At 37.3% G+C, this 21949-nt stretch overlaps 1 protein-coding gene across 1 annotated transcript in view; it reads left to right on the top strand.

Annotated features, from left to right (window-relative positions):
- UBE3C (ubiquitin protein ligase E3C) overlaps positions 1 to 21949 on the top strand; it is a 173717-nt gene that overhangs the window by 52235 nt on the left and 99533 nt on the right. The window contains exon 10 of the mRNA XM_048837621.2: positions 3099 to 3286. Coding sequence (XP_048693578.1) covers positions 3099 to 3286 — 188 coding nt within the window. The remainder of the gene's footprint in view (positions 1 to 3098; positions 3287 to 21949) is intronic.

Raw genomic sequence — 21949 nt, 5'->3', positions numbered from 1 at the left:
ACAAATATTTGCACTGTAAAAACAAAAATAGTATTTTTCAGTTCACCTTGTACAAGTACTGTAATGCAATCTCTTTATCATGAAGATTGAACTTACAAATGTAGAATTATGTACAAAAATAACTGCATTCAAAAACAAAAGAATGTAAAACTTTAGAGCCTACAAGTCCACTCAATCCTACTTCTTGTTCAGCCAATTGCTAAGATAAACAAGTTTGTTTACATTTGCAGAAGATAAAGCTGCCTGCCTCTTGTTCACAATGTCACATGAAAATGAGAACTGGCCTTTCCATGACACTGTTGTAGCCAGCGTTGCAAGATATTTATGTGTGAGATGCGCTTAATATTCATAGTCCCTTCATGCTTCAGCCACCATTCCAGAGGACATGCATCTATGCTGATGATGTGTTCTGCTCAATAACATTCCAAAGCAGTGCGGACCGACGCATGTTCATTTCCATCATCAGAGTCAGATGCCACCAGCAGAAGGTTGATTTTCTTTTTTGGTGGTTCAGATTCTGTAGTTTCTGCGTCGCAGAGTTGCTCTTTTAAGACTTCTGAAAGCATGCTTCACACCTCGTCCCTCTCAGATTTTGGAAGGCACTTCGGATTCTTAAACCTTCCGTGGAGTGCCATCTCACATTGGTACCTTCTTTTAGTTTTGTGAAATCTGCAGTGAAAATTCTCTTAAAATGAACATGTGCTGGGTCGGTATCCGAGACTGCTATAACATGAAATATATGGCAGAATGCAGGTAAAGCAGAGCAGGAGACATACCATTCTCCCCCAAGGAGTTCAGTCACAAATTTAATTAATGCATTATTTTTTTAATGAGCGTCATCAGCATGGAGGCATGTCATCTGGAATAGTGGCCAAAGCATGAAGGGGCATACGAATGTTTAGCATATCTGGCATGTAAATACCTTGCAATGCCGGCTACAAAAGTGCCATGCAAAAGCCTGTTCTCACTTTCTGGTGATATTGTAAATAGGAAGCAGGCAGCATTATCTCCTGTAGAGGTAAGCAGACTTGTTTGTCTTAGTGATTTGCTGAACAAGAAGTAGGAGTGAGTGGGCTTGTAAGCGCTAAAGTTTTACATTTTTTTTGTTTTTGAGTGCAGTTACATAAAAAAAAAATCTACATGTGTAAGTTGCACTTTCACGATAAAAAGACTGCACTACAGTACAGGTATGAGGTGAAAAAATATTTAATACATTTCATTTGTTGTTCTGTTTAACTGTGTGATTAAAACTGCGATGAATCACGATTAATTTTTTTAATTGCGATTAATTTTTGAGTTCATCACATGAGTTAACTGCAATTAATCAACTGCCCTAATTTATTATATTATATTAATATTTCTATTAGCTATCAACATTTTAAAGTATACGCTGCTCCTTCCCCTCATTCATTAGTGGAACTTTAGCTCTGTAGCAGAATATATATAATACATTGACTTTATATGTCAGTCTCATTTCTTTAGGGTGCTTTCCAAGCTACTATTAACTTACTTTTAAAGATTTTTTTAAATTAAAGATTTTGAAGTCTTATTTTGCATAGTTTTGATAATGTAAATGCTGGCAGATCTTTAACTAAATGTTCCATGGAAGTTTGTGGTTTGGCACCTGAAGGCTGGTTTGGTAAAAATGGAATCTAAAGGTCTGTTCAGAGACAATTTACAATAATTGATAAATACCCGACTGTATCTGACTTAAAACAGAATAGGCAAAACCTCCCCTGAGGAGACTCCACTGCTTAATAGCACTCTGCCACATAGATTCATAGATACTAAGGTCAGAAGCTACCATTATGATCATCTAGTCTGACCTCCTGCACAACGCAGGCCACAGAATCTCACGCACCCACTCCTGCAAAAAACCTCTCACCTATGTCTGAGCTACTGAAGTCCTCAAATCGTGGTTTAAAGACTTCAAGGAGCAGAGAATCCTCCAGCAAGTGACCCGTGCCCCATGCTACAGAGGAAGGCGAAAAACCTCCAGGGCCTCTTCCAATCTGCTCCGGAGGAAAATTCCCTCCCGACCCCAAATATGGCAATCAGCTAAACCCTGAGCATATGGGCATAATTCACCAGCCAGATACCCAGGAAAGAATTTTCTGTAGTAACTCAGATCCCACCCCATCTAACATCCCATCACAGGCCATTGGGCCTATTTACCATGAATATTTAAAGATCAATTAATTACCAAAATCATGTTATCCCATCATACCATCTCCTCCATAAACTTATCGAGTTTAATCTTAAAGCCAGATAGGTCTTTTGCCCTATGCTTCCCTTGGAAGGCTATTCCAAAACTTCATTCCTCTGATGGTTAGAAACCTTCGTCTAATTTCAAGTCTAAACTTCCCAATGACCAGTTTATATCCATTTGTTCTTGTGTCCACATTGGTACTAAGCTTAAATAATTCCTCTCCCTCTCCGGTATTTATCCCTCTGATATATTTATAGAGAGCAATCATATTTCTCCTCAACCTTCTTTTAGTTAGGCTAAAGAAGACAAGCTCCTTGAGTCTCCTTTGATAAGACAGGTTTTCCATTCCTCGAATCATCCTAGTAGCCCTTCTCTGTACATCTGCCCTTCTCTTTCCCCCTCCCGCCCATGAGCACTTTACGTATGTACGTGTGTGTGTGTGTATGTATGGCTAGAGAGACAGTGAAAGATTTGAGTGCTCCCATCCATGGGCTAAATCATCATAGTTCAGTGATGTTTGTGGAGCTGTAATATTTCACACCGGCTAAGGATCTGGCCATATTCGTGGACATGGAAAGTAGGCATATATAGGTCTGCTCCAAAGCCCATTGAAGTCAAAGATGGTCTTTCTAGTGCCTTCAGCAGGCATTGGATCAGGCACATATTGTACTGACTCATGTACCTGCCTGCATTTGGGGGGGGGATTAAACCACCTCCAAAATATTTTGCTGTAACCTGTGAAATGGTTTTTAATACGTTTATTTTGTGGGGGAGTGAATTGTGTTAATTATAGTAAAATTCTGAAGCTTTGTTTAAAGAAACTGTAGGCTCCATAGTGTTAAAAGTTTAAGAAGTCTTCAAAACTGATTGTTTTTTGGTATATTTACAGGGTGACGGGAGAATATCAGTACAGTATATAACTGAGGAGTGTCTAAAGAAACTGGATACAAAACAGCAGACAAACACTTTACTGAATATGGTCTGGAGAGATTCAGCTAGTGAAGAAGTCTTCACGCTGATGGCATCAATCTGCCACACACTAATGGTGCAACACCGAATGATGGTGCCAAAAGTCAGGCAAGTACCAATAATATGGAACTATAACTCTGGTAGGTCTAAAACTTTGACTCTGGTTTATAGTCGCATGCAAGCCTGTAATGATGATGATCTGCTTGTCTGTCAACTTTTTGGTGTTGTGCTCAATCGTGGTATTGAAATGTATAAGAATCCTGCTTTTCATGTACTTTAGGGAGAAAACTTCTTTTGTAATGCAATACTGTGCCTGTGGAGTGTGCTTCCTGCTCATTCTGGAAAGGACCACTGCATACATAAGTGTGCACTCGTCATTTATTGTTAATGCGTTCGCCAGTAAAGTTAGCATTTCACCTGTATTTCAGTCATAGGCATCTGAAGCTGGTAGAGTATTCATGATCAGGCGCGCGCGCGTGTGTGTGTGTTTGGAGGAGTGTGTGGCTTCAAATCCTAAATGTAGGTGAAAATTTGGAGCTATTAATTTTGTAGAGTCCCTTTAAAAAGATTGAAAAATACAGGTAGCTATGATGAGACTTAGCTTCCTGTATTCAAAGTAAAGATCCTGATTATATTTTTATCAAATTATTTAATTCAAATGGCACATCAGTAATATTAAATAGGGCTGTCAAGCGATTAAAAAAATTAATCCCAATTAATCTTGCGATTAACCAAATAATAGAATACCATTTATTTAAATATTTTTGGATGTTTTCTACATTTTCAAATATATTGATTTCAATTACAACACAGAATACAAAGTGTACAGTGCTCACTTTATATTTATTTTTGATTTCAAGTATTTTCACTGTAAAAAAAAAAAATAGTATTTTTCAGTTCACCTAATACAAGTACTATAGTGCAATCTCTTTATCATGAAAGTTGAACTTACAAATGTGGAATTGTGTAAGAAAAACCCAAAAACCTGCAACCAAATATAAAACAATGTAAAATGTTAGAGCCTGCAAGTCCACTCAGTCATACTTAGCCAATCGCTCAGACAAACAAGTTTGGTTACAATTTGCAGGAGATAATGTCACCTGAAAGTGTAAACAGGCATTCACATGGCACTGTTGTAGCCAGAGCTGCAAAATATTTACGTGCCAGATGCACTAAAGATTCATATGTCCCTTCATGCTTAAACCACCATTCCAGAGGACATTCATCCATGCTAATGACAAGCTCTGCTCGATAACGATCCAAAGCAGAGTGGACCGATGCATGTTCATTTTCATCATCTGAGTCAGATGTCACCAGCAGAAGGTTGATTTTTTTTTTTTTTTTTTTTTGGTGGTTCCGGTTCTGTAGTTTCCATATCTGAGTGTTGCTCTTTTAAGTCTTCTGAAAGCATGCTTCACACCTCATTCCTCACGGATTTTTGAATGCACTTCAGATTCTTAAACCTTGGGTCGAGTACTATAGCTATTTTTAGAAATTTCACATTGGTACCTGCGTTTTGTCAAATCTGCTGTGAAAGTGTTCTTGAACATGTTCTGGGTCATCATCCGAGACTGCTATAACATGAAATATATGGCAGAATGCAGGTAAAACACAACAGGAGACATACAGTTCTCCCCCAAGGAGTTCAGTCACAAATGTAATTAACACATTCTTTTTTTAATGAGCATCATCAGCATGGAAGCATGTCCTCTGGAATGGTGGCCGAAGAATGAAGGAGCATACGAATGTTTAGCATATCTGACACGTAAGTACCTTGCAAGGCTGGCTACAAAAGTCCCATGCGAATGCTTGTTTTCACTTTCTGGTCATGTAAACAAGAAGTGGGCAGCATTATCTCCTGCAAACTTTAACCAAACTTGTTTGTCTGAGCGATTGGCTGAAATAGGATTGAGTGGACTTGTAGGCTCTAAAGTTGGACATTGTTTTATTTTTGAATGCAGTTTTTTTGTACATAATTCTACATTTGTAAGTTCAATTTTCATGATGGAGATTGCACTATAGTACTTGTATAAGGTGAATTGAAAAATACTATTTATTTTGTTTTTTACAGTGCAAATATTTGTAATAAAAAATATGAAGTGAGCACTGTACACTTCGTATTCTGTGTTGTAATTGAAATCAATATATTTGAAAATGTAGAAAACATCCAAAAATATTTAATAAATTTCAATTAGTATTTTATTAACAGTGCGAATAATCACGATTAATTTTTTTGAGTTAATCGTGTGAGTTAACTGATTAATTGACAGCCCTAATATTAAACTATTCTGGAGTAACTAGTTTTAGTTAAAAATGTGTTCATTTACTGGTAGTAAAATGAAAATCTCTAAGTATTTTTGGTATGTATTTAAACATAATCAATTCAAACTGCATTGTATACAATGATACACCAAACTAATTAGATTCTATCTTAGCCCAGTGGTGTTTATAGCTTTTAGAGGAAGTAAGATGTCAGTGAAACTGTGATTGCTCGATTAGGGTAATTAGCTCTTTGTAGACTAATTGCATTAGGACAGGATGTGAGATCTGAAGATCATAGTAGCAGCTGAATTAGTACGCTTGTTTTATTGTTGCAGCTAGTCCATTGCCTTGGATAATAATTACTGGATTTAAATGCATCACTGCTCTGGCTTGAATTTACTGGTAAACTGTGTGGAAAAGGTGCTTAATGAATAAAGAAGTCTTATTTTGCCTTAATTGTATGAGTAAGGCATCTGTTCCTCTGAGGAACCATAGATAGAAGTTTGTAATTATTTGTGGTAATGGATTAGGTGTTATGCATTAATATATATGTCACAGGTTTTGTAAGATGGTTCAACAACTTAGAAATGTGCAAACCTATGTTAAATCAGTTAGAGTAACAGCTGTTCCATGCTGTAATTATTTTGGAATAGTTACTGAAAAGATGAGTTTGTCTTCTACAGAATTAAATATTAGAAACATTGATTTTTCTGTTTTCTCAGGTTATTTATTAGAATAAATATATTTTAAAGGCATATTGTCAGTCTTTCACAGCTAGTTGTTTAACTAACTTCTTATCTGTTTATAATATCTTTCATTATTAAAACTTGATTGAAGTTGAAAATCAGAGGTTCTGATGCTGGACCCATTGAAGTTAATGATAAAGCTCGCTTTGTCTTCAGTAGGTATGGGATCAGGACCTATGTTACTTTTCTCCATTTATAATGTTAGGTTACTTTTACAGAATCCTCAACATTGAAAATAGGTTAATCAGTGTAAATGTTTAGCCTGTCGCACTTTAGGTTTCTCATGTACTAGCACAGTTCTGCTATATTTCATAAGAGCATCTGACAAACAAAACAGTAAAAACTGTCATTGATATTTTTCTCAAATATTTTCATAACATTCTTTCCATTATGTTTTAAAGCCGTCAGTCCTGTAAACACTAGCAGATGTATTCAGCTTTAAGTATGAGTAGGCCCATTGGCTTCAGTGCAGTTATTCAGAGAATTAAAGTTAAGCTCACCTATGGAGGTATTTGCAGGATTGAACTCTATATTTTTATATCTCCAGAAGATAAATACAAGCTTGGTGTGTTTTTTTTATTACAGTTTTAAATGTTGCCTATAGGTTATGATCCAAAGACCATTAAAGTCCTTCCATTTGTGTTTAATGGGTTTTGGATCAAACCTGTGCTATCTGGCTGCTATGACAAATATTTGTGTGTGTGTATTGTAAGGAGATTTTGCCTATTGTTTTGAAGTATTGCATTTTGTATATTTTTCACAAGTAGTTCAAAACTTACAGGTCATTTGTTTCAACTTATGTACTATCGCTTTTTTATAGCCTATTGAGAAAAATGCTCTTCCTTGTTTTAGCATATGTGTTACAAGTTCAGGAGTGCTGATAACTGTAGCTCTTAAGTGCCAGTTACAGATTTAGTTCCCATAACAACTTTAAACTGTAAACAAAGATTCACTTTTATAATAGTATTGTATTGTATGGCAGATTTAATGTTGCTATTAAAGCTACTCCAAAGTTTTGTCTTTTTGAGTTTGGTTTACTTAAAATACCAATTATTTTGAGTAAATAATATTTACATAATAAATTATGATTATTTTCTTGCAGAAGCCATGTTAAAATGGGAACATTGGAGGTAAACAAGAATAATGTATTCAAAATAACCTTTCATTTACAATGCATTAGATGTTCTGGGGAAAAAATTCACATTAAATTTGAAGTCTCCATTGATAAAATTAATCTGGGATCAGAATGAAAATTTTATATATTGAAAAATAGACCTCTCAAATATAAAAGTAAATCATGTCAATTAAGGCAAAGCTAGTAATGCAGGGCATTGCAAAGTGAGACAGTAAATGAAAATAATTAAATTTCACCTTTTAAAACTGAAAATATTGTTAGAACAAAAATTTAGCATAAGTTTAACTCAGATGAGTGGTAGGGAAAGAATGAATGTCTTAAGACTGTGGGGTTTTAAAAAAGCTTTTTAAAAATGTACAGTTTATTTCCTTTATAATAGAAAAATCTTACCTTACAATGTGTACATACTACATAACTCACTGGAAAGGTAATTCCTTTGCTTTCTATGGATCTTCAGTGCAGCTGGAGAGATGCATTGGTTGCAAAGTATCCTAGAAACATAAGGATTGTCATGCTGGATCACACCATGGTTAAATCTAGTCAGATATCCTGTCCAACTGTGGTCAATACCAGGTACCTCAGGGGAAAGATACAAGAATCTGTGTACTAGATAGTTATGTGTGTGGGGAATGTTTCTTCCTAACATCAAAAAGAAAAGGAGTACTTGTGGCACCTTAGAGACGAACCAATTTATTTGAGCATAAGCTTTCGTGAGCTACAGCTCACTTCATCGGATGCATCTGATTCCTAACATCAATTAGTCAATGGTTGTCTTCTGCCCTGAACCCAGGAGGGTATATGTCCCTATTTTTCAGTCAGTCTTAACATAACTGTGGATAGTCTCATTGTCCAGAAAAATGTCTACTCTTTCTTTGACTGTTGCTAAACTCTTGATCTCATTGATACTTGCTACCGTGAGTTCAATTTAATTTTACATGTTAAAAAATATTTCCTGTTATAAATTTTACATTTTGGCTGGTCAGAATCACTGAATAATCCCTTTGTTCTGTAGTATGAGAGATGTTAAATAGGAATTTCTCTATTCCTTCCCCCCACACCATATCCATGTCCCTTTTATTCCTCTCTTCTTTAAACAATCCTCAACTTTTCAATCTCTTCTTATGCAGAAGCCTTCCCATGTATCATTCTCTAATAATCGTAATAATTTTAGTTGCCTATTTCTGGGCCCCATTTATTTCTGCTTTGTCTCTTTTTAAGATGGCATGATCTGAACTGAACTTCACATAGCAGCAACTGAGAAGTAAAATATGATTTACTGCTTTCATTCTCCTTCTTAATCATATATATATATATATATATATATATATATATATATATATATATATATATATATAAAAGAGAGAGAACTGTAGCTTTTGAAGGTTAAGTCGTCACTTATACTTTACCCACTATCCATTACCTTTATGATAGTTGCTTTTGTATAGTACATCTATTTAGGTGCAAATTAATTTATTTTTTCTATTTTACCTAGTATTAGAAACTGATAAAATGTACTTAAATACAACATATCCTATTCTACAGTAATTAATTAGCATGTAAATACGTTCATGCGGAGATCAAGGAAGAAGGAGGCGCGCCTCGGGGCCCTATTTCACCCCAGGGTGTTCACTACTTCCCACCACCCAACACAGATGTAATGAGGTTAAGTGGTGTCCGTATAAAATAAGTAAGAACTATTAATTATTCCTCAAGGAAAGCTTTTAATGATTTTCTACTATAATAACAGCATAAACAAAACAAGAAAAGAAAAACCAAAGACCAACACTGAATAAGAATTAATACAAAAGGCAGATTATACTGAAGACAAGCACAAGTACAAGTAATATTGTGGACCATTTGCGAGTTCCTGAACAGTGACTCTACATATGCTGGTCCTGGCACGTTATAATAAAAGCCCAGAAGACAAGCATAGGTAAAACTATTATTCACCAGCCCTATATTCCTGGTGTTTTTAAAGGCAACATAAAGCTGATGAACGACAGCGCTACATGCATTTGCTAGGACTACGTAAAAGACCAGCAATAACACATGCAAAGCTATTATGCATCAGCCATCTACTATTGATTTTATACTATGGTATCGATACGACTATGATCAAATCAGCTTGAGCGACCAGACTTTTTTACTCCATAGACTTACCCTGCATTTGTCCAAAAAATACGTTACCCTTCAGTCTGCCGTTTTCCGCACTGACCAGGTACAGACAGTCGAGAAGTGCATGTCCCTTCGGTTCAGGGGGTATGGGTCAGGTACGACCGACGACACACACACACTTTTGTGTCTTCTCCTTTTTATCTGGTCTCACGGCCATGTTTTAGAACAGACAAACCAATCAGGGTGGGCCACATCGTTTATGTGGTTGCCATCGTATAATTGATGCATAATTAATTTTCGGCCTATCTATTTTCTGTAGCCAACCAGATTTTGAATGTGGGTAATTTTGGATTGATAAGTACATAGGAGTCAGCATAAATCGCTATCTGATCGCCTCGTTTCCTGACCACAAGTCACGAGTATAAGCGTTATTTTTTGCAAGGCTTGCATTTTGCAGAATATGGAAGTTTGAGGCCTAACATTTGAAATACTTCTGTTTTGTTCAAGCTTGACATGACAGTTGTTCAGTTTATTCACAGTTCATATATTCTGCATTAACATAGGTGCATTACAGAATCATGTAGTTGAACAGGTCCTTCTGAGGAATTTACTATCTAAATTGGGTAGATGTGAACAAGCCCAATTAAAGGAAGAAACATAAATGTTGGAAGACATAGTCATAGTCAATCAATGTTGGGAAACCAAATGAGATACAGGGTGAAATACTGACTCTATCAGAGTCAGAGAGAGGTATGCCATTGACTTCAGTGGGTCCAGGGTTTCATCCATTGAGTGTTAAGTTTATATGTAACTTGATAATTTCCTTTATTGGATATTATAAGAAGACCTGACAAGATAACTGAGTCATACACAACACACACCTGTAACTGCTGATCTAGGAGGGATTTTGAAGGCTCTTTGTTGTAAATGTTGCATGCTCAATGACTTATTTAGGCCATTTATGCAGGTACTTTACTTTTAAGCGTCTGAGTCATGTCACTGATTTCAAAAATAGTCTGGGGCTACACAAAATGCTTAAAATTAAGCACTTGTGTAATATTTTCAGGATCAGGGCCTTATTGATTAGCAGCCTTCTGGCTGTTTTGTGTAGGGCAATTGCTAATTTAAGTAAAACTGCTTCATAATAACAATACATTACTACTGTTTGACTTTCAAAACACTGCTAATCTTCTCACATGGGCAGATGAGTTGGAAAACTGACATTGTAGTGTAATGTTAGCAGTCTGCTTTCACGTGTAAAGGGAAGTTATTTAGTATTTCCACATGGCTACCTTTGTATATCTTTCTGGGAGCTTTCTTATTTTAACAGGCACATTTTGGATTTATTTCTTGTATTTGCTCTTATGTTTTTTCTATGAGTTAGCACTATTGCATTTATTTTTTTTAAAACCTTTTTACCTTATCCGCATTATGCCATTTTGTTGTGATATATATTCAGAAAAAAAGATAGAAACACAAAGCAGTTTTCATTTGCAGTTTTATGCCAGAGGAGTTGTATGGCTCATTTAATGGTACTCACATATGCTATTTTCTACCTGTGACACCTGGCAGTTGGTAGGAAGTGTCAAAATACACTGCTCCTGCAATAGTGACCTTTACTAGACTGTATGAGCTTGTCTCATTCTATTGTATTCTCTTCATTAACTTAAATGGTCTCAGTGGGAAACTGGGCTCAATTTATGACCTAGACTGAAAATCTTGCCTTTAACTAATTAACTTATAGTGGTGCCTCAGCTAAATAAAGCTTAATGGGTCATTTAATTTATCCAATTGCACAGAAGGAATTTGACACTTTTTTAAAACCAAGGGTGCCCAAAAATACCTTTTTAATAAATACATATAAATCATGTGCCCTTTGTGAACAATTAGATACCTGCAGAGAGAAACTGCAGGGTTCCCTGTAAATGATCATTATGTACTTAGATATAGCAGTAGAGATCATTTGATTTAACATGTTGAAAATAGATATAGCAAAAGTCATTGCATTAAATTTAACTCCTAAGTGCTAAATTATGAGAACATTAGTTGTACCTAAGGTTGAGTTGGTTGATTTTTTGCATTTGAAGCAGGGATTCAATCTCTTTATTATATAGAAAATACCACATCTCCTCCCAAAAATTACATCACTCACTTTGAATATAATATGAATTTTCTGAAAATATACCAATGCATCTGTTAGTCAGTCTGTTAGTTATCCCTTTTAGAAAAAATTATAATTAAAAGATTTTGTATACCTTCCCTGTCTCCCCCTCCCCCACTCACCCAATGCGCACACATGCACAATAATCTCAGTAATGGAACAGATAACAGAGAGAGGGATTTTGAAGAACAGAACAGGAGGCAAGAGAAGACTTGGGTGTTAACTTGCGGTTGCTTTGCACTGTTCCAGAGTGGCATAAATCAGCCAGGGAGTGAATCCAACTATAGAAGTTAAAATAAAAGATTTAATATTGATGTATTATACCATTAGAATTGGTAATATTCTTTGAGTTTATTGTTTTAGTGTTCATGTACATTTAATTAAAAAAAATGATGGGGGCAGAGTTAAGGTGGTTTAAATTCCCTAACTGTTCATTTTCATATCCGAATTACTTGGATTTCTTTTAAATTTACCTGTAACTCTGAATTTACTGGATTTGTAGCGTTTGGTTTGGAGGATAATTACAACATCACTGAAATGTATTTTACCTGAATGATATGTACATTTAACCTTAACTCAATTTTGATGTGTTTTTGTCCAGGAATAGTGACTTCAAGATTACATTAAACACAGACTGAACAAGAACAACTAGAGTGTGTTATGTCTCTCTTTAGCTCTTAAATTTTTCCGTGACCGATAATGTACACCAGGAAAGACCAGAAGAATTTAAAAGAACAGCTATTTTTGGAAACCTTTACAAAGAACAGAATTCTTGAAAGCCTTATTTGCATTTGCTATTTACCTTAACTAAAATTATTGCCTTCTACTTTGAGAGCAGGTTTCAGCACTAATTACATACGTTTTATGGCCGCTCCTTTGGTTACAATGGATGACGCTTCATTGGAGTCACACAAAAGTAAAACTGTTGTAACATGGTGAATCAAGCCTTGTTTATTGGGCTAACGGCTGTTTTGTGGTAATGGCTAAGAATCCAAAGCATAGAATATCAATATTTCACAAGAGCAGGACATATCTGTAAAATATAATGAGTGATACAGTAAAATCTTCAGTCCTATCTATGTTAAGTTAGAAGGGCTGGTTTTCAGAGGTTCTCAACATCTGCAGCTCTCTGTTGATCAGTTGGAGCTATGGTTGCTTACCACTTTAGAATTCAGACCATAATATTTACCAATTGCTCCAGTTGAACCTGTGAATCATTTGGGTGAAGTTTTCAGAGTTCTGAAAGATGGATAAAACTGAGGCAACTGTTATTATTCTAAGCTCTTAAAGTTTTCCTATTTTTTAGAAATACTACTGAACATTGCCAGAACAAATGAAAAAGCGAATTACATTACGATAGGAAGTCCAGTATCCATGATGTTTGTTCATTTCAGCTAAAACTAGTACATAATTTCCTGGGATGATTGTAAAATTAACAGGTTTTTACTTGGATGTCCTAGGAGACCTAAAGGCACTCTGCCAAATAGCTTTTCTTTTTGAAGCTGAGGCCAGGAACTGAAGGTCATTGCACAAATTCCTCTGCTTTGAAACTAAGACATTCAAGTTAATGTCATTTTAGATATTTCAATGTTAAAAGAGAAAATACCTGTTCTTTATTTAAATAATTTAATAAGTCTCCAGTGACTAATAATGCATAATTTCCCCTCAAATATCAGAATAATATGAATCTGGAAGAAAGAAAAAAATTGAGTCCCAATATGAGTGGATAAAAATAAATGATTTTAAAAAAATAAATCGAATTTTTTTGAAATTTTAATCTAATTTTTGTATAAATTAGATGTTTAAAAAATTAAATATATATATTTTAATAATTAAATTTGAAATTGACCACCTATGTTAAAACTAGGGTTGTCAAGCAATTAAAAAAATTAATCGCGGTTAGTCGTACTGTTAAACAATAATAGAATACCATTTATTTAAATATTTTTGGATGTATTACAACACAGAATACAAAGTGCATGGTGTCCACTTTATATTTATTTTTATTACAAATATTTGCACTGTAAAAAACAAAAGAAATAGTATTTTTCAATTCACCTTGTACAAGTACTGTAATGCGATCTTTTTATCATGGAAGTTGAACTTACAAATGTATTATGTACAGAAAATAACTGTATTCAAAAATAAAACAATATAAATCTTTACAGCCTCCAAGTCCACTCTGTCCTACTTGTTGTTCAGCCAATCGCTCAAACAAGTTTGTTTATAACTGCAGGAGATAATGCTACCCTCTTCTTGTTTACAGTGCCACCTGAAAGTGAGAATAAGCGTTCGCATGGCACTGTTGTAGATGGCATCACAAGATATTTACATGCAAGGTGTGCTAAAGATTCATATATCCTTTCATGCTTCAACCACCCTTCCAGAGGACGTGAGTCCATGCTGATGATGGGTTCTGCTCAATAATGATCCAAAGCAGAGTGGACCAACGCATATTCGTTTTAATCATCTGACTCAGATGCCACCAGCAGACCGTTGATTTTCTTTTTTGGTGGCTCAGGTTCTGTAGTTTCTGCATTGGTGTGTTGCTCTTTTAAGACTTCTGAAAGCATGCTCCACACCTCGTCCCCCATTTTGGAAGGCACTTTAGATTCTTAAACCTTGGGTCAAGTGCTGTAGTTATCTTTAGAAATCTCTCATTGGTACCTTCTTCGTGTTTTGTCAAATCTGCAGTAAAAATGTTCTTAAAATGAACAACATGTGCTGGGTCATCATCGAAGACTGCTATAACATGAAATATATGTCCGAATGTGGATAAAACAGAATAGGAGACATACCATTCTCCCCCAAGGAGTTCAGTCACAAATTTAATTAACACATTTTTTTAATGAGCATCATCAGCATGGAAGCATGTCCTCTGGAATGGTGGCCAAAGCATGAAAGGGCATATGAATGTTTAGCATATCTGGTACGTAAACACCTTGCAGTGCTGGCTACAAAAGTGTCATATGAAGGCCTGGTCTCACCTTCTGGTGACACTGTAAATAAAAAGCAGGCAGCATTATCTCCTGTAAATGTAAACGTACTTGTTCATCTTAGTGATTGGTTGAACAAGAAGTAGGACGAAGTGGACTTTCAGCTCTAAAGTTTTACACTGTTTTGTTTTTGAGTTCAGTTATGTAAAAAAAAAAATCTACATTTGTAAGTTGCACTTTCAGAATAAAGAGACTACTATGGTACTTGTATGAGGTGAATTGAAAAATAGTATTTTGTTTACATTATTTTTATTTCAAATATTTGCACTGTAAAAATGACAGTGAGCACTATATACTTTGTATTCTGTATTGTAATTGAAATCAATATATTTGAAAATGTAGTAAAACATCCAAAAATATTTAATACATTTCAGTTGGTATTCTATTGCTTACCAGTGTGATTAAAACTGCGATTAATTGCGATAAATTTTTTTGTTAATCATGAAAGTTAACTGTGATTAATCGACAGCCCTAGTTAAAATGTAAACCTACTATAACCTACTAAAATCATTTAAATGAAAAATGTGCTGTCAATGACCCCTCCTCAAATTTAAATGAGTTAAAGGATTGTGCTTTTTAAATTTATACAGAATTGGGGGAAAACATCTAACTTTTGAGGTCAACTCAAGCTTTTTAAATATGCCACAATGTCATGTATTATATTAAGTATCTGTCTGTTGTTGTCCGGCAACGCCAGAAGGAGGACAGGAGACACTGGGTGTATTTTAATTAGGCCGCAACTGTATTCCTAAATGTCTGTAAGTACCTGGTAGATAAAAGTGTCCAGTGCAGGTAATTCCATAATTGTTTACATATACCTGGAGAGGCTGCTGCCAGCCCTCTGCCTTTACCATTCCTGGTCCCCAGCCATCCTGCTGCTGGGACCCCCCCTTGAATGAGGACTAAGTTGTGGGTTGGCTCCCTGCCATAGGAGCCACGAACACCGTTTCTGCTCCTTTAAAGAACAGCTCCCTTATCCTTTACTAATCCATTTAATGAGATCACTGTATCACTTCCCTCCGGAGTACCTATACTGGGACACTGGCCACAAGGAGGCACCAGCAATTAGTTTGGAGTTTAAAAAGCAGAAAAGCTTATTTTCCCATTCCAATCTATGAATAAAAAAGAGGTGAGAAAGAATCAGACCTATTAATTCTAAAAACTTGAAGGACATGGGGCCAAATTTCAAATATATTTAAGCACCTAAAGAGGCAGACAGTAGTAGGATTTTTCAAAAGCACTTAAGCAGATTTGGCTCCTAACTCCCATTGATTTCAGTTCCCATTGATTTCGGATACCTAAGCATCCTAAAGGATGACCCAACACTCTCACAAGTCTTGGGAGACAGGCCAGTCCTTGCCTACAGACAGCCCCGCAACCTGAAGCAAATACTCACCAACAACCACATACCACACAACAGAACCACTAACCCAGGAACTTATCCTTGCAACAAAGCCCGTTGCCAATTGTGCCCACATATCTATTCAGGGGACACCATCACAGGGCCTAATAACATCAGCCACACTATCAGAGGCTCGTTCACCTGCACATCCACCAATGTGATATATGCCATCATGTGCCAGCCATGCCCCTCTGCCATGTACATTGGTCAAATTGGACAGTCTCTACGTAAAAGAATAAATGGACACAAATCAGATGTCAAGAATTATAACATTCATAAACCAGTCGGAGAACACTTCAATCTCTCTGGTCACGCAATCACATGAAGGTCGCTATCTTAAAACAAAAAAACTTCAAATCCAGACTCCAGCGAGAAACTGCTGAATTGGAATTCATTTGCAAATTGGATACTATTAATTTAGGCTTAAATAGAGACTGGGAGTGGCTAAGTCATTATGCAAGGTAGCCTGTTTCCTCTGGTTTTTTCCTACCCCCCCCCCCCAGATGTTCTGGTTTAACTTGGATTTAAACTTGGAGAGTGGTCAGTTTAGATGAGCTATTACCAGCAGGAGAGTGAGTTTGTGTGTGTATGGGGTTGGGGGGGATGTGAGAAAACCTGGATTTATGCAGGAAATAGCCCGACTTGATTATGTAAAGAGTTGTCACTTTGGATGGGCTAGCACCAGCAGGAGAGTGAATTTGTGTGGGGGGGTGGAGGGTGAGAAAACCTGGATTTGTGCTGGAAATGGCCCACCTGATGATCACTTTAGATAAGCTATTACCAGCAGGACAGTGGGGTGGGAGGAGGTATTGTTTCATATTCTCTGTGTGTATATAAAGTCTGCTGCAGTTTCCACGGTATGCATCTGATGAAGTGAGCTGTAGCTCACGAAAGCTCATGCTCAAATAAATTGGTTAGTCTCTAAGGTGCCACAAGTACTCCTTTTCTTTTTGCTAAGCTGCTTAGACGCTTTTGAAAATCCACTAGGCACCTCTCTACATCTTTAGGCACCGAAATAGATTTGAAAAGCTGGCCCAGGGTGACCAAAACCAATGTGTCAATTCATTAACTACAGATAATACTTCCTTTGTGTAATAAATCAGTTAATTTTAAATGCAAAACATGTTTAATTTATGTTCCCTTCTGTATCTAGTGGAGTTAAGGTAGTTTTATTTAACTAACAAATAGCCATATTAAAAGGGCAGTGCTGTACAATTTATTGAATTCCAGTGTCCACCCAAACACATCTTGACACAAATCATGAGTACAAAACTATCATGTAGTAAATAAGAAATGCCATTCACCAGTTTCTAACATAACATAAAAATATGTAAAAAGTATGTTAAGTTATATGATTACTTAAATCAAAAAGAAGTACCAAATCGAATGACTATCTTTAAATATAGCCAAATAAAGATAATGGATTTCAACAAGGCAGACTTTAGCAAACTCAATTCCATAGGAAACAAGTCTAAGAGAAAAAAGTTGGTAATTTTTTTAGAGAGACATTATTAAGGGCACAAGAGCAAACTGTCTAAGTGCATAGGAAAGATGGGTAAGAGGGAAGGTAGGTAGGTAAAAGACAACCCTGGCTTAACCAGGAGATCTTCCTTGACCTGAAACTCAGAAAATAGTCATACAAAAAGTGAAAATGAGGTCAAATTATGAAAGATAAATATGAAAAAACAACACAAGCATGTAGGACCAAAATGTAGAAAGGCCAAGACCAGATTAAACTAGTTAGGGACATAAAGGATGGTAAGAAAACATTTTACAAATATGCTAGACAAAAGAGGAAGACCCAGGACAGGGTAGGCCCTTTACTCAGTGACGAGAGAAAGACAATATGAGAAAACGCAGCAATGGCTGAAGCGTTAAATGCCTTTTTTTCCTGCCAGTTTTCACCAAATATTTTTTTAGTAGTGATTAGATGACTAACATAGTGAACATCAGTGTAAATGGGATAGCATCTGAGGATAAAACAGGAAAAGAACAAGTTAAGAATTACTTAGTCAAGTTAGATGTCCTCAAGTCTGCCAGGCCTGATAAAATACATCCTAGAATAGTTAAGGGACAGGCTGAAGAGATTTCTGACCCACTAGCGATAATCTTTGAGAAATCATGGAGGATGGGAGAGATCCCAGAGAACTGTCAAAAGGCAGTATAGTACCTATCTATAAAAATGAGAAGGACAACCCAGGGAATTATAGGCTGGCTAGCTTCTCTTTGGTGCTCAGAAAGATAATAGAGCAAATAATCAGTTTGTAAGCACCTAGAAGACAATATGGTAATAAGTAATAGTCAACATGAATGTGTCAAGAACAAATAATGTCAAACCAACTTAATATCCTTTGAGAGGATAACAAGCCTTGTGACTAGGGGAAAGCAATAGATGTGATATATCTCTACTTTAGAAAGGCTTTTGATAGTGTCTCCTATGATGATTCATCAACAAACTAGAGAAATGTAGCATAGATGAATCTACTGTAAGGTTGGATGCACAACTGGTTGGAAAAGCATACTCAAAAAGTAGTTATCCATGGTTCACAATTAAGCTGGAGGGGCGTATCGAGTGGGGTCCCATAGAGATCATTCCTGGGACCTATTCTATTTGGTGTCTTCATAAATGATTTGGATAATGGCAGAGAGAGAACACTTATAAAGTTTGCAGATGCTCCCAAGCTGGGAAGGGTTACAAGTGCTTTGGAGGACAGGATTAGAATTCAAAATGATCTTGAGAAACTGGACAAATGGTCTGAAGTAAATAAGATGAAATTCAATAAGGACAAAGGCAAAGTAGTACTCTTAAGAAGGAATAATCAATTGCACAAATACAAAAAGGGAAAATGACTGCCTAGGAAGGAGTACTGCAGAAAAGGATCTGGGGATTAAAGTGGATCACAATTTAAATATGAGTCAACAAAGTAAGTGGACACAGGTCAGACATCAAGAATTATAACATTCAAAAACCAGGCGGAGAACACTTCAATCTACCTTGACACTCAATTACAGACCTAAAAGTGGCATTTCTTCAACAAAAAAAACTTCAAAAACAGACTACAACGAGAAACTGCAGAACTGGAATTAATTTGCAAACTGGACACCATCAAATTAGGCTTGAATAAAGACTGGGAGTGGATGGGTCATTACACAAACTAAAAACTATTTCCCCATGCTAATTTTCCCCCCTACTGTTACTCACACCTTCTTGTCAACTGTTTGAAATGCGCCATCCTGATTATAACTACAAAAGTTTTTTTTCTCCTGCTGATAATAGCCCACCTTAATCGATTTGTCTCATTAGAGTTGGTATGGCAACCCCCATCTTTTCATGTTCTCTGTGTATATATCTATATCTATATCTATCTACCTACTGTATTTTCTAGTCCATGCATCTGATGAAGTGGGTTTTAGCCCAGGAAAGCTTATGCCCAAATAAATTTGTTAGTCTCCAAGGTGCCACAAGTACTCCTCGTCCCTCCTGTCAGAGGGGGGTTGCAATGCAATGAAGTTTGAGAACCCCTGGGTTAGACAAACACCTGTGAGGAAATGGTCTAGATAATACTTGACTAAGTATTAGTCCCCAGTGCAGGGGACTAGACTAGATGACCTATTGAAGTCTGTTACAGTCCTACATTCTATGACTCTGTGTTTGATTGCAGATCAGCATGTTTAATGGTTATACCAACCAAAGAGAATGAATCTATGAAAATAACTACAAAGTACAAAAGTACAAAATAACTACAAAAGTACAAATGCAAAACAAGGTTTAAAAATTAACTATTTAAATCAAGGTTTCCTTCTTGCTGATTTAACTCATGAGTAAAATCCATATTTGAACACAAGGGGCTCCTTGCATTCCTTCATCTCTCCCCCCCTCCAGCTCCTTGTGTTCCACCTTCCCTTCCCATTCCATTCTATTTCAAGGACTCCCTGCAACCCCCCTTCTTTTAGTTTTTTGTATTTTCACCAAAATCAATAGGATTTTGCTCATTGATGCCTAAAACAGTCCCTGAAATTTCACAGTTCTCATATTAGAGATAGACCTGGGTTTTAACCATAAAATCCCCTTACCACCCACACAGAAAATTGTCTCACCTGGGTTTGGAGGTGCTTTAAATCAGGCTAGCTGGCTATGGATTGTGGTGGGTGGGTTAGAACCTGGACTCCATTTTAACTTGGACTCGACCCTGCCAAGTACAGTAAAAGCTTTTTAGTCTGGAATGTTGGGGCAATGGGGCAGTGCTGGTAAGTGAAAAATTCCGTTTTACTAAGAGGAAGAGAGTTTGGGTGCAGGGCTGGGGGTTGGAGCACGGGAGGGGTTTCAGGGTGCCAGATCCAGGGGGCGCTCACCTTGGGTGGCTCCTGGCAAGCAGTAGATCTGTCAATGCTGTTCCTAGGCAGAGGCGTGGCTAGGCAGCTCTGCCCCCGCCCTGCCCCACCCCGAGCACTCGCTCCGCACCTCCCATTAGCTGGGAACTGCGGCCAGTGGGAGCTGCGGGGGCGGTACCTGCGTGTGGGGGCAGTGCGCAGAACTGCATAGCCTCGCCTCCACCTAGGAACAGAAGGGACAGGTTGCGTTTGCGGGGAGCCGCCCAAGGTGAGCGCCCCACAGATCCAGCACCCCAAAATCCTTCTTGTGCCCCAACCCTCTGCCCCAATCCCCCCTCCTGCACTCAAAATCTGTCCCAGAGCCTGCATCACACACCCCCTCCTGCACTCTGAACCCCTTGTGGCTTTTCCTCCGCCTAGGAGCAGCAGGACATGTTGCCAGGTACGGAGCCTGTTGGCCCCGCGGAACCAGACTATAAATTGGACTTTCTCTGAAGTTTAGGAATGCCGGTTTATAGATCATTTCCAGATCTACCGATTCAATACAATGATGTAACCAGGTACCACAGCCCAGGACCTCTACAACTCAAGGCTTAATATTTGGATGGGTATTGAATGTGGAGTGCTCATGTTAGGTAGTGGTCCACTCCATCCTCAGACAAAGCAGGAAAGATTCTATCAGGAGCTGCTATTCAGCCAAATAGAAATGTTTCTCTTCTGGGGCACAATAGCACCAGTTTTCTCCAGAGTCTACTGGGATTCCTGTTTATTCTAGATTACCTACTCACCCTTAAGAACTTGGGCACCTCTGCCAGTTCTTTACAGGTCCACCTCACAGCCATCAGTGCCTTTCGTTCTCCAGTTGAGGCTCATACTGTCAGTACCTATGCAACAATAAGTAGATTCCTGAAGGGATTCATTAGAACTTCCCCACCAGTGTTGAGACCAACATTAAAATGGGACCTCACTCTCTCTCATCCTTTCAGTTCTCAACACCTCCTTTCAAACAGCCACCTGTTCTGTGTCCCATTTTTCAATGAAAGTTGCCATCTGAGTCCGCATCACATCAGCCAAAAGGGCGAGCAAGCTGGGAGCACTTACGACAGATCAGTCAAATACCATTTTTCATAAAAAGATCTCTCTTTGCCTCGAACCAGTATTCATCCCTAAAGTAATTTCGAATCAAACCATCCACTTACTGGTATCTTTTCCGAAACTGTATTCTTCTGATGAAGAGAGAAGACTTAACATAAGAACGGCCATACTGGGTCAAACCAAAGGACCATCTTGCCCAGTATCCTGTCTTCCGACAGTGGCCAATGCCAGGTGCCCCAGAGGGAATGACAGGTAATCATCAAGTGATCCATTCCCTGTGGCTCATTCCCAGCTTCTGGCAAACAGAGGCTAGGGACACCATTCCTGCGAATCCTGACTAATAGCCATTGATGAACCTATCGTCCATGAATTTACCTAGTTCTTTTTTGAACCCTGTTATAGTCTTGGCTTTCACAACATCCTCTGGCAAAGATTTCCTCAGGTGGACTCTGTGTTGTGTGAAGAAATACTTCCTTTTGTTTGTTTTAAACCATCTGCCTATTAATTTCATTTGGTGACCCCTAATT

This window comes from Caretta caretta, chromosome 2, assembly GCF_965140235.1.
Source record: "Caretta caretta isolate rCarCar2 chromosome 2, rCarCar1.hap1, whole genome shotgun sequence".
NCBI lineage: Eukaryota > Metazoa > Chordata > Testudines > Cheloniidae > Caretta > Caretta caretta.
This window is presented reverse-complemented; position numbering and strand designations above follow the sequence as displayed.